The 20,543-nt window shown below is 47.7% G+C and overlaps 1 protein-coding gene across 2 annotated transcripts in view; it reads left to right on the forward strand.

Moving 5' to 3' along the window:
* Nucleotides 1–4,968: 4,968 nt before the first annotated feature.
* Nucleotides 4,969–20,543, forward strand: part of ABCA2 (ATP binding cassette subfamily A member 2) — a 102,381-nt gene continuing 86,806 nt past the window's right edge. For both annotated transcript variants that reach the window (XM_081896236.1, XM_081896237.1), the window contains exon 1: nt 4,969–5,522. In XM_081896236.1, coding sequence (XP_081752362.1) covers nt 5,457–5,522 — 66 coding nt within the window. In that variant the 5' untranslated portion in view covers nt 4,969–5,456. The remainder of the gene's footprint in view (nt 5,523–20,543) is intronic.

Genomic DNA, 20,543 nt, shown 5'->3' on the forward strand with positions numbered 1-20,543 from the left:
GCCACCGCAAAGCCACCACAGCTGGCCTTGCCTGCTGCAACATTCCGGCCATATCCATCATTCTCTGCCCAGGTGGGCCACTCCCCAGGGTGCCCACTCTCTGGTTCCCTGGAGGACAAGTCTCTTCTGCACATGATCTTTTACACCTGACCCAGCACTTCAGCTGGGCGCCTGAGCCCCCAGAGGGAATAGCAGCTGGGAGGACATGTTTTGTGACTGCCCTAAATTGGCTGCCCAAGATCTGGAGGAAACACGTGAAGGTCGTGTATGACCTGAAGATTATTTTTAAGAAGTGCCTGGGTTGGATCAAATATCCACCTGGTTTCCAGCTGCTGCTGGATATCTCCAGTCCAGAAAGTTCCTAGTCAAGGATTAATCAGAGACATCCATCCCCTCTCTTTCCTCCTAGCACCTGCTGTTTAGGGTATAGTGTATAAAAACCTAGGAAGAGCCCCACTGAATCGGGCTAAAAGCCCACTGAGTCCAGTATCTTGTCCACACAGTGGCCAATGTCAAGCCAGCAAGCAGGACTTGGGCACAAGAGTCCTCTCTCCTCCTGTGGGTACCTGATACAGTGGTACCTCGGGTTACAGATGCTTCAGGTTACAGACTCCGCTAACCCAGAAATATTACCTCGGGTTAAGAACTTTGCTTCAGGATGAGAACAGAAATTGCACGGCGGCAGCAGGAGGAAGTCCCATTAGCTAAAGTGGTGCTTCAGGTTAAGTACAGTTTCAGGTTAAGAACGGACCTCCGGAACAAATTAAGTACTTAACCCGAGGTACCACTGTATTCAGAAGCATTGCTGTCTCTAAGAGTGGAGACAGAGCAGAGCCATCATGGCTAGTGGCAGGGCTTTCTCATTTTTATATTTTGCTGGAACTCACCTGGAACTCAGTTCTGGCACCTGTCAGGTGAGTGCTGTTGCCATTACAAGAGAACGAGGGAGGCCTTCATGCTGAATTCTGGCACCTCTTTTTTCTAGAAAAATAGCACTAGCTAGCCAGTGGGCACTGATAACCTCCTCCTCTGTGAATTTGTCTAATATTCTTTTAAAGCCATCCAAAGTTGCTGGCCACTGCTGCCACCTGTGGGAGCAAGTTCTGTAGTTGGAATATGCACTGTGTGAAGAAGAACTTCTATCTGACCTGAACTTCCCCTTTTCAGCTTCATTGGTTGACCATGGTTTCTAGCACTGAGAGGGAGAAGAGCTTTTTTCTGTTCACTTTCTTCATGCCACATTTAATTATATACACTCCTATCAGGTCACATTTTACTCACCTTTTCTCTAAATTAAAAAAAGGTACAAATTCATAGGTCCATAGGGGTATCGTTCCATCTTCTTGATATTTTTGTTTACCCATTTCTGACCCTTTTCTAACTCTACAATATCCATTCTGCGGTACCTCTGATCATGGACATGAAGACCTAAACAACTGTCCTTGTTTGAAGGAACTGAAGGAAGGGATTGAAGGAATTGTTATCTGCAGCACAAAATACCCATTTCACAGAAGGAAAAATGGTGATGGCCAAGAATGCTGAAATGGTTAGAGTGTCAGATGATGACCTGGGAGACCAGGGTTCAAATCCCCACAGCCATGGAGCTTACTGGGTGACCTTGAGGGACCAGTCATTGCCTCTCAGCCTAACCTACTTCACAGGGTTATTATGGGAATTAAATGAGGAGGGGGAGAACCATGTGCGCCACCTTGAGCTTGTTGGAAAAGAAAGTGGGATATACATGCAATGCAATGGTGCTCAGAACAACTCCCTTACAGCAGGCAAAACCCACCCCCGAAACAAATAGACAGCAGCAAGCACAGGGAAACAAGAACACCTTCCTTTCCCTACACCCCCAAAAAGAGGGACTCAGGCCAAATCACACACCAACCTACTCAATTAAGCAGAAATAGTGTTGAGCAGAGGGTTTTGGTGAGTCCCCAAAAGCTATATGTGAGGTCACTGTGGTACCTAATGGGTGCCACATTGGAGGCTACAGAACTAGAGGCTGTACACTGCTGTCATGACTAGTAACCATCTCAAATCTGGCAGTTCTCAACTGGGAGAGAGTTGTGACAGTGAATCTGGTTTAATACCAGGTTGCTTTTTGTAGTACAGACAGAGCTTGAATGTTCTCCCCCTACAGCATTGGGGGGAGAGTTTGACTTTTAGAAAAGGACGCCAGCGTCACTTAGCTGTGAAGAGCCTCAAATGCCTCTGTTTTGGAAGTGCAAGGCAGTCCATAAATCCCCAAATGACCATAATATCAGGAACAAATAAAAAAAATGTTTTACCTCCATCATCATCATTTTGTGAATGTTTATTGCTGAATTTTGTTCTTCCTCTCTGCTGCGTTGAGGATAAGCATCTGTAGACACAAGTGAGAAGCAAATAATGAATTCTACTAATAGATAGGAAGGCTTGCATGATTCTCACTGCGACGTTATCCCAGGGCCTGGCAGAGACATTCCCACATTTCCATTAGCCTGGTTCTTCCAGTGCAGAGTGTGAGCAGGTTGCTATGAGGCATTTGGATGCTACATTAATTTTCATGCTGGCTGGGATTTGGTTCTGCTTTCGGTTTTAAATTAATATTTATAATGGGTGCAGTTTTTCAAAAGGTCCCCCCCCAAAAAGAACTCCCTTTTAGAGTATTATTAATTTAGAATTCCTAATAAAATAAACATTAACCAGTATTATAAATATAAATTATCATCCTTATCAATTAAACAACAATTGCAGGGGGTTGGACGGGATAATACTTGGGTAAATTCAACTCAACAGTTACCGGTACATGATTCTAATTTAAAAGTATAGGAACATTAAGAATGAGCTGTGTATGCAACCCAGCTATATTTAAAAGTAAACCCACTGAAAATATATATTAAAAAATCAAAAATTGTCCAGTAGCACCTTGTTGTTGTTGTTTAGTCATTTAGTCGTGTCCACCTCTTCATGACCCCCTGGACCAGGGCACACCAGGCACTCCTGTCTTCCACTGCCTCCCACAGTTTGGTCAAACTCATGCTGGTAGCTTCGAGAAGACTGTCCAACCATCTCATCCTCTGTCCCCTTCTCCTTGCACCCTCCATCTTTCCCAACATCAGGGTCTTTTCCAGGGAGTCTTCTCTTCTGATGAGGTGGCTGAAGTATTGGAGCCTCAGCTTCAGGATCTGTACTTCCAGTGAGCTTCAGGACTGATTTCCTTCGGAATGGAAACGTTTGATCTTCTTGCAGTCCATGGGATTCTCAAGTCTCCTCCAGCACCATAATTCAAAAGCATCAATTTTTCGGCGATCAGCCTTCTTTATGGTCCAGCTCTAACTTCCATACATCACTACTGGGAAAACCATAGCTTTAACTATACGGACCTTTGTTGGCAAGGTGATGTCTCTGCTTTTTAAGATGCTGTCTAGGTTTGTCATTGCTTTTCTCCCAAGAAGCAGGCGTCTTTTAATTTCGTGGCTGCTGTCACCATGGAACCCAAGAAAGTAAAATCTCTCACTGCCTCCATTTCTTCCCATTCTATTTGCCAGGAGGTGTTGGGACCAGCGGCTATGCTCTTAGTTTTTTTGATGTTGAGCTTCAGACCATATTTTGCACTCTCCTCTTTCACCTTCATTCAGTAGCACCTTAGACACCAACTAAGTTTGTTCTGGGTCTAAGCTTTCGTGTGCATGCACACTTCTTCAGATACACTGAAACGGAAGTCACCAGACCCTTATATATAGTGGGAGGGTGGGGTGGGTGTTTTTTTGTTTTTTCTCAGGAGGGTAGGGGGAGATGGGTGATTGACTCAATGGTTATGGTAAACCTGTTGACGACTGTTAAGGACTGCAATTAGTCCTACAGGAAAAAACAAGGGATTGTATGCAGATGACTAGCGTATGAGACAGGAATCCAATATCTCTATTCAGACCAGGTCTCTCCAGTTTTCAGTTTAGTGAAAAGTTGTAATTCAGCAACTTCTCTTTCAAGTCTCTTTCTGAAATTATTTTGTCCTAAGAACCCCAAGTGAATCATGCACATTCAATGGGTCTACTCTGAGCAACACTATCATGTAACACACACCCAAACCTGCACAGAAGCTTAAATATGGATCTGCACATTAAATTCAAAGCACAAGTCTCTGCTACCCCCCCCCCCGCAAACCTGGAAACTGTACAGTGGTACCTCGGGTTAAGAACTTAATACGTTCTGGAGGTCTGTTCTTAACCTGAAACTGTTCTTAACCTGAAGCACCACTTCAGCTAATGGGGCCTCCCGCTGCCGCCGCGCCGCCAGAGCTCGATTTCTGTTCTCATCCTGAAGCAAAGTTCTTAACCGGAGGTACTATTCATGGGTTAGCGGAGTCTGTAACCTGAAGCATCTGTAACCCGAGGTACCACTGTATGTGCTTCGTTAAGGATGTTGGGAATTGTAGCTCTGTGGATGGAGAAACTAGAGTTCCCAGGATTCTTTGGAAGGCGATGAGCAGTCCTGGTACTATATACAGGGGCCGTGGTTCTACCTCAACAACAACCTAAAAAGGTTCTAGCACCTTAAATGCGAACTCATTCCCTATTAGGGTAGAAGCTTCCTTGTGCAGCATCCCACGCCATCAGAAGCAGGATGGGTTATTTAATTAGCAGATTAATTGTGACATATAATCTTTCAGGAGAGAGGGAGAAGCGGGCGGCGGAGCAGCGGGTATCTGCAGGAAAATGCTTTTTAAACAGGGCTGCAGAGTGAGAGTCAATCTGTTCCTCTCCCGCCACCAGGTCTTTGTCGGGGCGGAGGGGGGTGACGCCGGCTGGTAATCCATTCGGTGATCCAGGAGCGCAAATCTTCCTTTATCCCTCTCCCAGAGTCCGTGCCCCCACCCAGATGAGCCGGAGCTGCTGCTGCCTCTTTAAGAGGCCGGGGCCTGGCGCTGGGATAGGGGCGGGCTAAGAGGCTCGCAAGGCAATGCAGCAGCAGCAGCAGCAACAGCAGAAAACCGGAGACTGGCAGGCACAGGCAGGCAGATGTGTGCTCGGTAATGAAAAGGGGAGATAGCCGGGGCCCCGCTTCCTTGCAAAGCGAAATGGACCGGCAGTTTCTCAATTGCATGTTAGCGGGGTCGTCTGTTTGGGTTGTTGTTGCTGCTGCTGGTGCTGCCTTGCACCGGGTTGCAAAAGACTGATTCCCAGTCCTCCCAGCCCCGCTCCGTTTTTTTAAAAAAGGGTGCCTGATAATATCCGCTTTCCTTCCCACCCCTGATCTGCAAGAGACAAAGCCGAAAGCTCGCCAGGCCGCCGCTATTGCCGCTGAATCAAAAGCCGGCTTTTATTTCAATTTCGGGCGGGGGGAGCCGGGGAGCGTCGGCTCAGAAGACCTCTCGGTAGGCCGGGCTGTGCCCCCCAACTTCTCTCCCCACCGATTTGCCTCCGCTGCCCGCAATGCTTTGCAGCTGATGCCTCGCCGGAGCAGCCAAGATGGGTTTTTTGCACCAGTTGTATCTCTTGCTATGGAAGAATGTTACCCTCAAGCGACGGAGTCCGGTTAGTAGAAGGGGGGGCCCGGGGGGGTTGTGCGGGTGGAGTTGGCTGAAGGGTTTTCTTTTAGGGGGGGGGAAGAGTTATCTTCAAAGACCTGGGACTCGAATGCTGGTGGGAGTGGGCGGGCAGGATTGGAACTCACCCCCCGCAACACCGTTCCTTTTATTTTAAAGCACCGGGGCTGCAAGGCCCCCGGAGGACCGGGCAGGCTGTGAGCACGTATGGTTTGCTTTTTTCTTTAAAAAAGACAATTTTCTACTGGGGTTAGGAAAGACCCCTTCCCCTAAAAAAGCCACAACTCTATTAAGGCCGCAAGTGGGGTAATGGGGTGCTGAGAGAAAGCCACCCCTTCTTGATTAGCCTGTGTTTGGGACAGGGGTCTCTCACCTTCCGCCGCCCCCCCCGCCCCCCCCAATTCTGGTTTGACTACAAGAAATGAAATTTGTAATGATGCTTCCATCTCCACGCTGCTTTGGCTGCTCTTGTTTTAAAATGAGAGGGGGTGATGTGATAGGGGAAGGACCCCCCCCCTTAATTGGGAGGTGGTTAGGAGCTCAGTGCTGTTTTGGGTGTTCTGGGGGGGGGCTCCTTGTTTCCTCAATAGACCCTGCCTCTCCCCCCCCCCCACTAATTTTTAGTTATTTCTTGCAGTTGTGGATTAACCTGCAAAAGGTTGGTGAGGTTGAATCTTCCAGTTTCGGAATGTGGTCATTCAACATTGCATCCGCATTTGGGGTGTGATTTCTCCTTGCTTCTCCCCCCCCCCACACACACTTTTCACCTCCTAAATGTGAGGCAGAAAGGTGAACAGGGCTGAAGAAGGCATTTCCTTGCACCACACATTGTTAGCCTGTGGAACAGCTTGCCCTGTGTTGCTTACGGGGCTCAAAAGAAGGGATAGATGGGGTTGTTTTAGGGAGGGGTATCTACTAACAGCACAGTTCAAAATGTATCTCTCTTAAAATATTTGTGGGTTAAAAAAAAAATAAACATCGTATCCAACCATTTTTACCCCACTCTCCTGTGTAAAAGGTATGAGAAGCATGTAATGGGTGCATTCCAGTTACTTAGCTCAGTTGGTTAGAGCGTGGTTCTGATGATGCCAAGGTTGTAGGTTTGATCCTCATATGGGAAAGCTGCATATTCCTGCATTATGGGGTTGGACTAAATGATCCTCGGCATCCCTTCCAAATCTAGAAATCTTATTTTTTGGGCAGTGCCACCCCCTGTGTGTGTGGTGAGAAGTTTTAATTTTTTAGGAAGGCTGTAGGGCTGCCCTATAACATTTTGCCTCCTTAAAGAGTCTGGCAGTGTCTGAATGGGGCTCTTTGGGTCCCTTATATTGTCTTGAAGAATACTGGGGTGCACCATTCAGATAGTTTCACTGACACCTTTAAAAGTTGGGTCATTTTAGGAGGATGGAGGCTAAGGTGAGATTTAAATCCAGTTTCCCCCCTGGACTGGGTCTATATTTAGACTCGCTGGCATGCAGAACTCCTTGCCACAGGAAATCTTGATTGCTTGTAAAATTCATGTGCCTCTTTAAATAAAGGTTAAAAGGAATAGTCATATCAGCAGCTGCTGGTTATGATAACCTTCCAGTCTCCTTTACCAGAGAGAGTAAATTTTTTTAGTTACTAGTTGCTGGGCATCAACAGCAGCATGGGATAGATATTCCCATCATGCTTTGCTTGTGAGCCTCCCTGGGGCATTTGATTGGCCAGTGTCTGTTGGCAGAATACCGATCAGATGGACTGCTGATCTGGCTTAAGAGTGCCTTTTTTTTAATGAGGGATATATAATTCTCCCTCTTTCGTTTACAACTCAGAGTTGCCTGGCCTTCTAAAAATAAAAAATTATAAAAATATGGAGGCATAGGTTCTGTGGTTTCCTTTCCAAAAGTGAAGCACAACCAGCCCAGATCCCAGGCAGTTGCCCTGTCCCTAGACAGAGCAGGATAGCGCAAGGCTATGGAAATTTTCCTGTGGCATGCCATGGCCGCCTTGGTTGAGATTTTGGCTGCGATCTGTTTCCCTCCCTCTGACGGCACAGCGGCCTGGTGGCTGCTTGGCCTCCAAAGCCCGTCAGGTGGTCTATTTATAAACAATATAGGATAAAGAGTGGGGGCAGGGAGGCTGCTATCACCCATCCATCCATCCCAGTCTTCTGTGGGCACCACCTTTGCAAAAAAGCTCCTGAAGCTCTCACCTGTGCATAGCCATGGTGCAAGTGTGCCCCTCCTCAGATTTATCAACATCCTCTTCCATATGTTGTTTGGAGAGAAATTCTTTCTGTTGCTGCACAGATCGGGCTGGCCGTTACCAGCTGCGGGTCCCTGCTCTGGGGTGCCTCTTAACTGACTCATCTCCCACGTGCCACCTGCCCAAGCAGCCAGGTCTCATTGCTCCGCCGCCCCCCCCCCCCAAATTCCCTGACTGTGACAATCTTATGTGGGTCAGGTCTGTCTCCCTCCCTCCCTTTCCATTTATTTTTTAAAGTCTCTTCTTTCCCTACTTGTCAAACCATCCAGTGCAGCTTTGCTTGATGTTATATATGAGAAAGATTGGGGGGTGGGAAATGAGTGGGGCTTTATCCTGACCCTTGCTAGGTTCCTCCTTCCTTTCGCCCCCACACCGCCAAGTGTATGGATTCATTTTGGGAAGGGGGGGGGGAGAATCTGTCTTGTCCCACAATACTTTAGTCGGCAACCAGATTTGCTGGTAGGCTGTATTGAGAAGTGGGGATTGTGGGAAGTGGGGTGGGGGAGACGAGGGACAAAGCCCTTCTCAAACAGCCCCCTGGCAAAAGTAGCCTGCCACTTTTCATACTTACGTTGATACCTCTGAGTTGGCGCCACCAACGTCTTTTAAAGGGGCTGGATTTGTCTGAAGAGTTTGTGACCTTTCATTTGATCCGAAGTATAGGGGTCTCGGGTTAGGAAGAAGAGCTCTGTGCATCTGCACTGGGCACTCGAATAACAGGGCAGGGCTCAGCCTTGGTATTTAAAAAGATTCTAAAGCTCAGGTGTTGGCCTTTCTTCCAGTGGTTTCTACCTGCGTCCTGTCTGAGTCTGGGGTATTGCCACATTTCCTAGTTCAGCTCTCTTGTCACTGCGCTGGAATGCTCTGCTGAAGCAAGGCAGCAAGGGGCATTGATTTTCCTTTCTTCCCTTTAATATATGTGCATTCTAATGAAGGACTTTTGCAGGATGAACCCAGATCTTCCTAGGTAGCCAGTGCAATATTTTGCTTCTGGGGTGATTAACTCTGCGGAGAGCTTGTTAACAAAACAAAAGTAGACTGGGGCCAGGCCCTCAGGGTTGGAATCTGTTTCTGGGGCCTGGGTGGTACAGAGAAAGTACCTCTGAGCATGTTCTGAGTACCTCCTTGGTTTTGTCGTTGAATAACTCCACACAGCTAGAATGTGGAAATGGTGCTTGTGAGTCTGACTGCGGCTTCTAGGAGGGTTTGATCATAGAATTGTAGAGTTGGAAGGGACCATGAGGGCAATCTAGGCCAACCCACAGCAATGCAGGAATCTTTTTGTCCCATGTGGGGCTCAAACCCACGACCCTGATACCAAGTCTCATGCTCCGCTGACTGAACTATTCCCATAATTTATTCTCTTGGAATAAACCAGTGGTCATAATTGCCCAGTGATGTTCAAGCTTGCCCATGTTGTTAGATAAAGAGGCATTATCACCGAAAGAGGTTCAGTTTCTGCTTCAGCTAAGAATACATGGTGGCCTTGTTGCCCAGAGATCTGATTTCTTATGATTTTTGACTTCTTCATAAATGATCCAGAGTTAGGGGTGAGCAGTGCAGTGGCCAGGTTTCCTGGTGGTACCAAATAGTTCGTGGTGGTTAAAGCAAAAAGGAATTGTGAGGTGGTCTTATCTCTCCAAACTGGATGAATGAGTCGTAGAATGGCAAATGCAATTCATTGTAAGGCAAGTGTAAAATGATGCACATTAAGACACACAAAAAATCCCTAATTTCACTTACACACTTGTGGGGTCTGAACTGGTGGTGACTGACCAGGAACGAGACCTGCCAGTATCAGAATTATATAAATCTAAATAATTGCACTTGGAATGCTGCATACAGTTCTGGTTGCCCTGCATCAAAAATGAGATTGTAGGAAAGAGCGAGCAAAATGATTCAGGGGAATGTTTGACACTTTTCGGTTTAGGTGTGGGGTGTAGAATGTTGAGTAAGCCTGCGGTGGAAGGTTGGAGGTGCATGATGTAAGTAAAACGATGCGTTGTGTGGAGAAAGCCAAGAGGGATAATATTAAAACCTAGCTGGGGCATCAATGAAATCAATTAGCAGTCAATTCAGGACAGGTGAGAGGAAGTTCCTCTTCACACAACACATAACTACAACTACAAGTAGAATGCGAAGATGCCCTTTTGCCCACATTGTGTGTTTTTGTGTGTGTGGCAAGGTGTATTTACCAGCGTTAGCTGCAGTGTAGAAATTGAGCCTTCCTGTGCAACACATTGCCATTGTGCAACACATTGCAGGTGGCCTACTGCTATATTGGGTTTTCTGCCTATTGGTAGGTTTTTATTCTGTTTGCTGACTCGGTGCGTTATTGCATCTGTGAGAGGTGGTGCGCTCTCCTTCCGTGGAGGTTTTTAAGCAGAGGTTGGATGGCCACCTGCCATGCAAAATCAAGTCGAGATTTCTGCATTGCAGGGGGTTGGAACTGATGACCCTCAGGGTACCTTCCAACTCTACAGTTCTGTGGTTCTGTTCTTCCTCCCTCCTGCAGTTTCCAGGAACTGGCATTCAGAAACACTACTGCAGGGGTCAGCAAACTTTTTCAGCAGGGGGGCGGTCCACTGTCCCTCAGACCTTGTGGGGGGCCGGACTATATTTTTTTGGGGGGGAATGAAGGAATTCAAATGCCCCACAAATAACCCAGAGGTGCATTTTAAATAAAAGGACACATTCTACTCATGTAAAAACACACTGACCATCTGCAGGCTGGACTTAGAAGGCAGTTGGGTCGGATCTGGCCACTGGGCCTTAGGTTGCCTACCCATGTGCTACTGCCTCTGACTTCAGAGGCAGAGCACAGCTATTGTGGCTAGAAGCCATGGCTAGCCTTCTCAGTGAAATTGTGCGATCCTCTCTTACAACCATCTGAATTGGTGGCCTTCACTGCTTCCTGTGGGAGTTCCATCATTTAACTATGTGCTGCGTAAAGAAGTCCTTTCTTTTGCATGTCCAAGATTCAGTTGCTTCATTAGTTGTCCCTGAGTTCCAGCGTTAGGAGAGATGGACAAAAACTCCTTTCTAGCTCCCCACTTTTTCATACAAATGCTTATCTGTATTCATCTCTCTCGTGCTTTCTACCCCTGGCTTTGCTTGCTTGATTTTCCCTTAGCTAAAAAGGCCCAAATTTTGTAACCTTTCCTCATCGGGGAGTTATTTCTGCCCCTCATATCATTTGGGCTGCCCTTTTCTGCACCTTTTTCAGCTCTATGATGTCTACAAATCCAGCTAATTGTGTGTGTGTGTTTGCAGTTTGGTTTAGGTGCTAATTAATTTCTGTGTGAGATATTTTCGCTAGCAAACATGTATAGTGGAGTTAGCATTGCAGGGTTGGGCACTAGCCAAGTAACAGCTACACCCCAGCAGGGGGGCCTTTTTTGCAAGAGTCCCTGGGATCTGCTTTAAAGAGCGCACTGACCCCCTGAGAGACAACACTGACCCCCAGGGAGTGGGATCTCTCGCAGGGGTCCTCCAAGCATGAGTGAACAGTGTTATGCAGCAGCAAAAAAGCCAGTGCTATTCAAGGCATCATTAATAGAAGTCTAGCACCCAGGACAAGGGAAGTAATAGCACTGCTCTATTTTGCCTTGGCCGGATCACACCTGGAGTCCTGTGTCCAGTTCTGGGCGCCACAGTTTAAGAAGGATATTGACAAGCTGGAATATGGGCAGAGGAGGGAGGCCAGGATAACCAAGGGTCTGGAAACCAAGCCTGAAGACCCACGGTTGAGGGAGTTGGATTTTGTTTAGCCTGGAAAAGAGGAGACCAATAGGTTGAGAGGATAGCCATCTTCAAATACCTGAAGGACTGTCACATAGATGATGGAGCAAGCCTGTTTTGTTTTGCTACAGAGTGTAGGACCTGAACCAGTGGATTCAAGTTAGAAGAAAGGCAATTCTGGTTAATCAGTAGGAAGAACCTTACTACAGTAAGAGCTGTTTGACTGTGTACTCCCTTGGAAGCTAGTGGCCTCGTCTTCATGGGAGGTTGTCAGTGATTCTTTGACTGTGAATCCATCGCAAGGGGTTGGACTAGATGACTCTGTGGGTGCTGTCCAACTCTACACGTCTGTATGGAATGCTGGAGCCGCCACTGGAAAAGATCCAGTATGCCCTGAGAGCAGGTGAATGTGATGGGGGCCCTCCCGAGAGAGTGCCTGGTTGCAGCAGGGCGGGGGGGGGGAGTCCAGCCTGTGCTTCTGATGCCTTTTGAAGGGAGCACCTAGGGCCTTGCCCAGCCTGGCCCTGCACCCCAGAGGTGAGATGGCTGTGACCTTGCTGTGCTGTCACTGTTTGTGCTGCCTCCTCTCCCAGAAGGACCCTGGGGCTCACTCCACGGTGGATTCAGTCACGCATCCTGCTGCAACAGCCGTGTCCTCTCTCTCTCCTCCAGCACCGAGGTGCAGCACTGAATGCATCAGGACAGGACAGGCTGCAGCAGCAACAGCCAGGCCACACGAAAGCATCAGCTTGGAGACTTTTCAGGGGTTTCCTCATACTTGAGAAACCAGGGAGTCAGGACGCCTGATTTAAGTGCAAGAAGAAGATGTAGTAGTAGCAGTAACAGTAACGGAATAATATTTTTTAAAAGAATTTTTATATTGCTGTTTCGGAAAATACCAAAGAAGTTTACATTACAGCAGCAAAAAAGTTCAAATAAAAGCAAAAGGTCTTAATAACACCAAGGGTGATGGCAGAGGTTGGGTGGCCATCTGCCAGGGATTCTTTAGTTGTGGTTCCTGCATTGCAGAAGGTTGGGCAAGATGGCCCTTTGGGTCCCTCCCAACGCTACGATTCTGTGATTTTAGGAGCCTGCAGCAGTGGGTCAAGGGGAAGAACACTGGTTGAATAGAGGAGGTTTTAGTGGGTGGCTAAACACCCAGCTGTTGGTGCTGGCTGAATCCCAGTATGGAGTGTTTTCTATGTTGCAGGGGCCACAGAAGACAAGGCCCTTCTCCAGCTTCCCACCCAGTGGACATCTGCTTAGGCGCAGTCAGGGAGGGCACCTGCAGACCGTAGTGGGTAATTTAGTCTTCCCCTCCCTCGCTGTTCCTACTCTCCAGAGATCCATAGCATCATGCAGAAAAAGCAGGGGCGTGCTGAGAGGTGTCCCTGGAGACCAGAGAGCGACTGGAGGCTCAGGGAGCTTAGTGGGGCTACGCTCAGTTTGGTCTGGAGGCTGTAGCAGCTGGTACAAAATACAGAGGCAAGGTTGATTGTGGGGCCCTACTATCACCAGCATAATAAACCATTGCTTGTGGATTTTCAATGGCTGCCAATTTGCGACCAGGCCAAGTTCAGGGTGTTGTTACTAACATACAAGGCCCTAAACAAATCAGTTTGCTTGAGAGAGAGCCTTATCCCTTTATGCACCCAGTGAATGGCTGTGGTCTGTGGGAGAGTCTCTCCTGCAAGCTCCAAAGACCTCAGGAGCCAACTCTGCAGTAACTCGGAGCAGGGCTTTTAGTGTGGCTGCCCCTGTCCTGTGGAACGGCATTCCTGTTTGAGATACTGCAGGTGCCCACTATCTGCACTCGCTAGAAAAAGTGGGACAGATTTTTGTTCCATCAGGTTTTCATCCCAACTGCTTTTAATAATCCCATGTGTTAATTCAGGCATGTCCTAATCTGGCCCACCAGTCTAGCCCCCGTGGCAGTCTACCTCCTGGGGTAAAATTCTAAAAAAAAGCTTAAGAACTTTGGTCGGCCCTCATGCATGTTCACTTCATCAAATCTGGCCCTCTTTGAAAAAAGTTTGGGCACCCCTGTGTTAATTACATTGAGAAGTTTAGAAAGCCATTATTAAATTAATTGTAATAATAGCTTTTAACAGGAGCTACAAGGAATGGCAGATGTGCCTTCCTGACTCTTAAAATCCCTTTCTCTCCATAAAAATAGTAATCAGCTATATCCCTGACCTTGCCAATGGCCCCACACACTCCCACTTTTAAAGTGGGGGGCGGCACTATGAAAAGATACGTATTTCAAACTCTAAGATTAAGGAGTTTCTGCACCATCTGCTTTTGCCTTTGATAGGGGAAGCTGAGAGCAGGGTCTTGGTACAAACAGCCCCTCCACCCCACTCAGTGTTCTCCTCCTTCTTCTTCTGTTCTTACAAAGCCTGTTTTTATTCCAATAGTCAGAGTTTGGTCAGCTGGTGCTAGATGTTTAATAAGCTTGGGACCCAGGACCATGACACAGATTGGTTTTGTAAATGTGCATTTGCTGGTTTAGATGAAAAAATAGGTTGAATTTTGGGGAGGGGGATAAAACCAAGATGCCAAGAGGATTTTCTGGCCCCAGTATGCTGTATGTGGTGGATTGGGCCCCCTGCCCCGCAGTCACTATTTTAGCCAGAACTACTAGTTACGTCTACAGACTTCCTCTGGGCAATCCAGAGGTCTCAATGGGCATCACTTTTCGTTTGCAATGCATCTAGTTACCCTGGAAGCATCTCACAGATGCCCACCCAACCTCTGTTCAAAATCTTCTAATGAGGGAGAGTTCACCACCTTCAAAGCACCAGAAGGTTCTTTCTAACATTTAGTCAGAATCTCTTTTCTTGTAATTTGAATCCATTGGTTCTGGTCATACCCACCAGAGCAGCAGGAAACTAGCTTTCTCCATCTTCCATGTGACAACCCTTCAGATATCACCTCTCAGTCTCCCATTTTCTTGGCTAAACAGACCCAGCTGCCTTGACTGTTCCTCTTAAGACTTTTTCTCCAGACCCTTGATCATCTTGGTTGCCTTCCTCTGCACGCCTTGCAGCTTGTCAATATCCTCCTTAAACTGTGGTGCTCAGAACCAGACACAGGACTGCAGGTGGGCCTGACCAAGGTGGAAGAAGGTGGTACTATTTCTTACCTTGAAAGTATTTGCTTCCTACCTGAACGTACTTAAGGATTAAACCTGGGGTTCTTTGCATGCAAATTGTATGCTCTTACAATGCACTTGGGCCCTTCTACGTCCATGTATCTTGCACTTTGGCCCTTGCACGTCCATGTATGTTATGTGTTGCTGTTTTGCATGCAACCTCTGAAAAGTGCCCTAGAAATAAATAGCAAAGATGGTAGAGATTTGAAAGTATTCAGCAGCTTGAAATGAGTCCCTTTGTTTGGTTATTGTTTTTATGAAGGTGTGTGTGCGGGTGTTTGCTAAAGTTGGCTTGGCAGCAAGGACAAAAGTGGATTTGTTTTTACTTGAAGCAGCAGTAACTGCGGCAGTGGGTCCTGCCCAGTTCTGCCAGGGCAGCTCGTGTGGGTTGTTAAAGGCACACTGTGTGTTTGTTCCGTGGGCTCTCTTCCCAGTCAGAAAGCCGAAAGCATGAGGCTTTGAAGCCATTAAGTGGAGTTCCTCTGTGTGGTCGCTGCCTGGTGAATTGTTATTTATTTAAGGGGTGTTCGAAATTAGCCAGCGCCAGGTGCATTTGCGACAAAGTGAAGATGCCTGGGTGTCAGGATGGTGCCTGACATCTCCACCATCTGGGGATCATTGGATCTGGACTGTTTCCAAACACTAGCGACACATGCTGTAGAATTCTACCAGTTCTGTTTTATCTGCACAATCAGAATGAATTTTTGGAACCAAAATGCTTTTTCCATGCAGCCTGAGCAAGAGCAATCACCATTAAGAAAAAGAGGTCGAAATAGGCCAATATATATATGCAGACTGGCCCTGGGTCAAGTGACTTTTCTTTAAGTTCTCAAAGTTCTCAGCCTAGCTCAAGGTTGTCATCTGAACTAGCCAAGTGTTTAACTCAGTACACCGAGCATCAGAAACAGCTCTCTGCCCTGAGGAGCATCCAATCTAAGCTCTGGTTTGAGGTGGGGGCGGGTGGGGCAAGTGCAAAGTCATGTTTCATCTGAGGGTGATGAATATGGGGTTAATTCATTGGTCCCCTAACTTTTTCAGGCCATCAGCCTCTTGGTTCCATGAACTCATCCCTAATGTCCCCTACTTTATAAAAAGCGTTGTTCAGAATACAGTCGTACATTGGTTGATGAACACCTAGCGACTCAAACGTTTTGGCTCCTGAACGCCGCAAACCCAGAAGCGAGTGTTCCAGTTTGCGAACTTTCTTTGGAACCCGAACGTCTGACACGTTGGTTTCGAAACGTTTTGGAAGTTGAACGGACTTCCGGAACAGATTCCGTTCGACCTCCGAGGTACGACCTTGCCTCTTAGCCCCTCACCCCCCCCCCAATTATTCCCCTGTCCACTTTGGAAAGCACTGGATTAACATATGTACAGTAACTGTCTTTAACCAGATCAAGCCAATTCACTTCTTTAGCCTGGTATTTTGTACCCTGACTGGCTGTGACTTTCCAGGACCACAGGCAAAGAAGGGTCTCTTCCTCCCCCGCAATCTTTTTACCTGGAGTTGCCAGGAATTGAAACAGGGACCGTCTGCTTGCACAACAGGTGCTCTGCCACTGAGCTAAAGCCAACTTCCTTACGACCACATTTAAAAGGTGGGGGGTTTTGAAGCAGGACAAACAGTGGCGAACCATTTCTGGTCAGTTCACAACTGGGGCAGATAGCTGGTTCATTCTCTCTTTCCCCCTGCAACCCGCTTCCCCAATTGCAGGAGCAAGTCACACCAGCGCTGGGCCCTATTGCCGTCTGAATGGTTTGACTTCCCTTGCTGGTAATGAACCTAAAGGTTGAAGGCAGTTTTAAAAACAAACAAAGGAATTTATTTATAACTCTTGGAGAGCTGATTGTGACAATACTTGGTCCCTGTGAAATAGAGGCACTGATTTCTGTGTGGCATACGTGTGTGATGTCACACATGCAACATGTGTGATGTCACACACATCAGAAGGAGGTTGTGAGGCCCAACAAGTCCCTCTGCTGCAGCGGGAAGGCCCGACAGGACCCGGCACCTCAAAATTTGGGGTGGTCTCAGCCCTGTCCCCACATACTGGGGGGGACAGATGGACTGAGCTGTCCTCAGCCCCATAGGGTTGTCCTGTATGCTGTGAAATATCCTTAGGGCTCCAACTGAACTTGCTTTATTAAATTGCTAGTGACACCCTTCTTGAGGTCAGCTGAAGTTGGTAGTCAGATGGGTTAGAGAACATTTCCTGGATGGTTTTGAAGACTGGAAAGCAGTGCGCAGGGCTGACTTGTGGGCTCTGGAGCAGGGGAAACTGCCTTATACCAAGTCTGACAATAGTTTACAGTGTGCACCGACTGCCGGTGATTCTTAAAAGGTTTCAGGCAGGGTTCTCTCCCAGCCTGGAAATGACTGGGGTTGAAGCTGTAACCTCCTGCATGCAAAGCAAATGTTCTACCACTGTACCACCGAGCTGCAGCTCAGGTTTTGGGTTACTGGGCAGGCAGCTGGAGGCGCTGTTTTGGAAGAGAAAATCCTTAAGCTGCATTTCCCCACCGGGGTCTACTTCTCACAAAACCTTTGTTTAGGCTGAATTATTCTTGGGACATGCAGCACCACCACATACACAAGAATCCTTGCATGTAGAAAATTAGCCTTTAAGAGGAAATGGATTGCGTCCAGTGTTAGTCCTCCGAGTAGACCCATTGGAGTTTATGGATGTGACTAACCGAGGTTCATTAATTTCAGTGGTTCTACTCTGAGTCGAGAACTTAGTTGGAGACAACGGAATGTTTTTGTTATTTTTTATGTATATGAAGAATTATTTAGTTGTGTGAACCTCCACCTAAGAACACAGCCTGGCTGAATCAAGCCAAAAGGGGTCTATCTAGATCAGTGTTTCCCAACCGGTGTTCCGCGGCACATTACTGTGCCGTCAGACATTGGCTGGTGTGCCGTGGGAGGGAGGCGGGCGAGTCGGGCGGTGAGAGGCGGCGGCGGCGAGGATCCGCGTCGAGCCGGGGGCGGCTCCGCGGTGGTGGTGCCGAGCGGCGGGGCAGCGCGTGCAAAAGGGAGGAGCGCGAGACAGCGGAGGAGGAGGAGGCCGGCATGTCCGGGCAGCAGCAGCAACAACAGCAGCAGCAACTCCCGGCGACGGCTCCTCAAGCCCCGCCGCCGCCCCCTCCTCCGCCCGCTATCGCCGCCACCACCACAACAGCCGCCGCCACCTCAGTTACCGCCGTCCCTCAGTCCCTCGCTCTGCTGCCTCCTCCCACCCCCAAAGCTTGGAGGTTCCCCGGCAAGGGGGAGGGAAAAAACTTTCACTTTCGTGCGTCCCTCCCGGCGTGACGCTGCGCGCTGACGTCACGGGGCGGGGCTTTAATGGTGGTGTGCCGTGAGATTTTTTTTCAGTAAACAGGTGTGCCGTTGCCCAAAAAAGTTTGGGAAACACTGATCTAGATGAGTATCTTGTTCCCCCAGTGGCTAACCAGATGTCCCAATGGCAAGCCCACAAGCAGGACCTGAGTGGGACAACAGTGCACTTCCCACTGATGTCCATTCCCTGTCTGCAGTCTGAAATGGTGCGACTCAGGCCACATTCACACCATGTACATAATTCACTATGTTGCCCCTTTAAACAGCCATGGCTTCTCCCCAAGAATTTTGGGAGCTGTAGTTTGTTGAGAGTGCTGAGAGTTCTTGGGCGACACCTGTTCTGTTCCCAGAACTACACTTTCAAAGTTACCCATGAAGAGAGATTGATACACTATTCTTCCAAACTGGAGTTACCAAACAACTCTCAGCACCCTTAACAAACTGCAGTTCCCAAAATTCTTTGGGAGAAACCATGGCTGTTTAAAGTGGTATCATAATGCTTTGTGAATGTGGTCCCAGAGGGGAGTATAGTCAACTGAGTGCTGCTCATTGAAATTTAATGGATCTAAGTTGGCCATGCCCATTACTCAAGAGGTTTGCTCTTGAGTAGGACTCGCACTGTTTGAGCCAACCGCTTTCTGCTTTCGCACAAAAGAGCCATTAACTTTTATTACCGTATTGGCCCGAATATAAGCTGCACCCGAATATAAGCTGCACCTTTAAAATTGCGGGTGGGGAGGGGGCGGGAAGAAAAAATATCCAAACTCCTGGTGCTGTTTGCCCCATACTCCTAGCTGCATACTGTAAGGTTGCGAATATAAGCTGCATTTTAACTTTCCATGGTTGGAATTTGGGGGGAAAGTGAGGCTATAAGCCAGGACAATACAGTACTTTAAAAACCCAAACTGTTTCTAGGTCGGGGTTCCAGCTAAAAGGCATTGAACACCTGACTTGTTTAGAGGAACAGGTGGCCTAGGGTGGGCACCAATCTCCCCATGCTGTTCCCATGGTGATGTGAGAGGGAGTTTTGGAAAAAAAACTGTCACTTATTAGATGTCCATCTCTTCTCCTCCTCCCATCTGTGTGGGAGCTTTGAAACCATTTCCGCACCTCACAACAAAAGTGGAACAGGTGCTGACTCTGGGCGTTGGTTGAGGGAGCAAAGGTGATGTTGTTTTGATAGGAGGGGGGTTTTCCCTGGGCGTGAACTGGCTTAGGAACAAGGAAGGGAATGTTTATCACAGCCCTGTCTGCAAGCGAAACGGGGTGAAAAGGCATGCTCATATTGCAAAAGGGCGACCTTTCTCCGAGTAGAGGTGACATATTGAAAATCAGGCCTTTGCCTTTGCCATGCATGTAACATCCACTAGAAAATACTTAAACGGAAACAAAAACCACTCAGCTGAATGAGACCAGCATATCTTGTTTCTCACTGCTATGAACTTTGAACCTCTGGGGAGCCCAGAAGCAGAGCAAAAAGGCATCGTCTCTTTTCTTGCTGTTACCCTTCTGCAGCTGGCATTCTGAAGTAGACCACCTCTGAACCTGGAAGTCTCATTTTCTCATCACAGCTATTTTCTCGTCTGTATCATTCTTTATTGAATTTATATCTCACCTTTGCTCCTCTTGAAGGCACACAACTATTACAAAGCAAAGACAAAGCAAAATCATTCTAAAACAGATCAAGAGGTTCTAAAAACAGTTACAGATATCAGGGTTGGCTGGAACACGCTTTTTCAGCTACCAAATGCCTGGGAGTGTTTTTAACACTCTACTCCTGGAAGTTAATAATGATGGAGACAGACGCGCAGACCTCACTAGGGGAGGGCATTCCACAACTAGGGAGCCACCACTGAACAGGCCCTGCCATGGGCCAGTGACAACCTGGCAGCCTCCAGTGGTACCTCCACCAACAAAGCCTCATCTGCTGATTGAAGGGTCCAAGGCGGTTGGTATTGAGAAAAGTGCTCTTTTAGGTATCGCTACAGATAAAGACTTCCTCCTCGGTTTGAATGCGTCCTGCACCTTTGCCAAAGCAGTGTGTTCCGTAAGAGAATTGACTGGAAAGGCCTTTCTCTTGGTTTGCCCTAAATCTACTGCAGGTAAATCTTGCTGGTGCTGAGCCACTAGTTAGAGTATTACAAGTTTCCCCAGGTGGATCTGTCTGGACCTTGATGGGGGACGAATGCAGAGCTAGATGAGCTTTTGTTTTAATTCCAGTGAATTACAGTACTACTATTATTATTTAACCACAGAGCCACCCTACCTCCTGTAGCCTCAGAAGGGGAGGTGGAGGCAGAGGAAATATCCCAAATCCTGCTATTTTCCTCCCCACCTTTCATTTTTTGTTTTGTCTTCAGAAATAGAATCCTGTCTAGAAGGGTTTCATCCTGCACCACCTATAGGGTTGACAACTTTTTACTGGCCACTGCTCCTCTGTAATTAATCAGCACCTCCATCTACAGCCATTATCCAGGCATGGTGGCATCTCTCTATGTGCCAAGAACAGCTTCACCTGATTTTGCACA

This window comes from Podarcis melisellensis (assembly GCF_964234715.1).
Source record: "Podarcis melisellensis genome assembly, chromosome: Z".
Lineage (NCBI taxonomy): Eukaryota > Metazoa > Chordata > Lepidosauria > Squamata > Lacertidae > Podarcis > Podarcis melisellensis.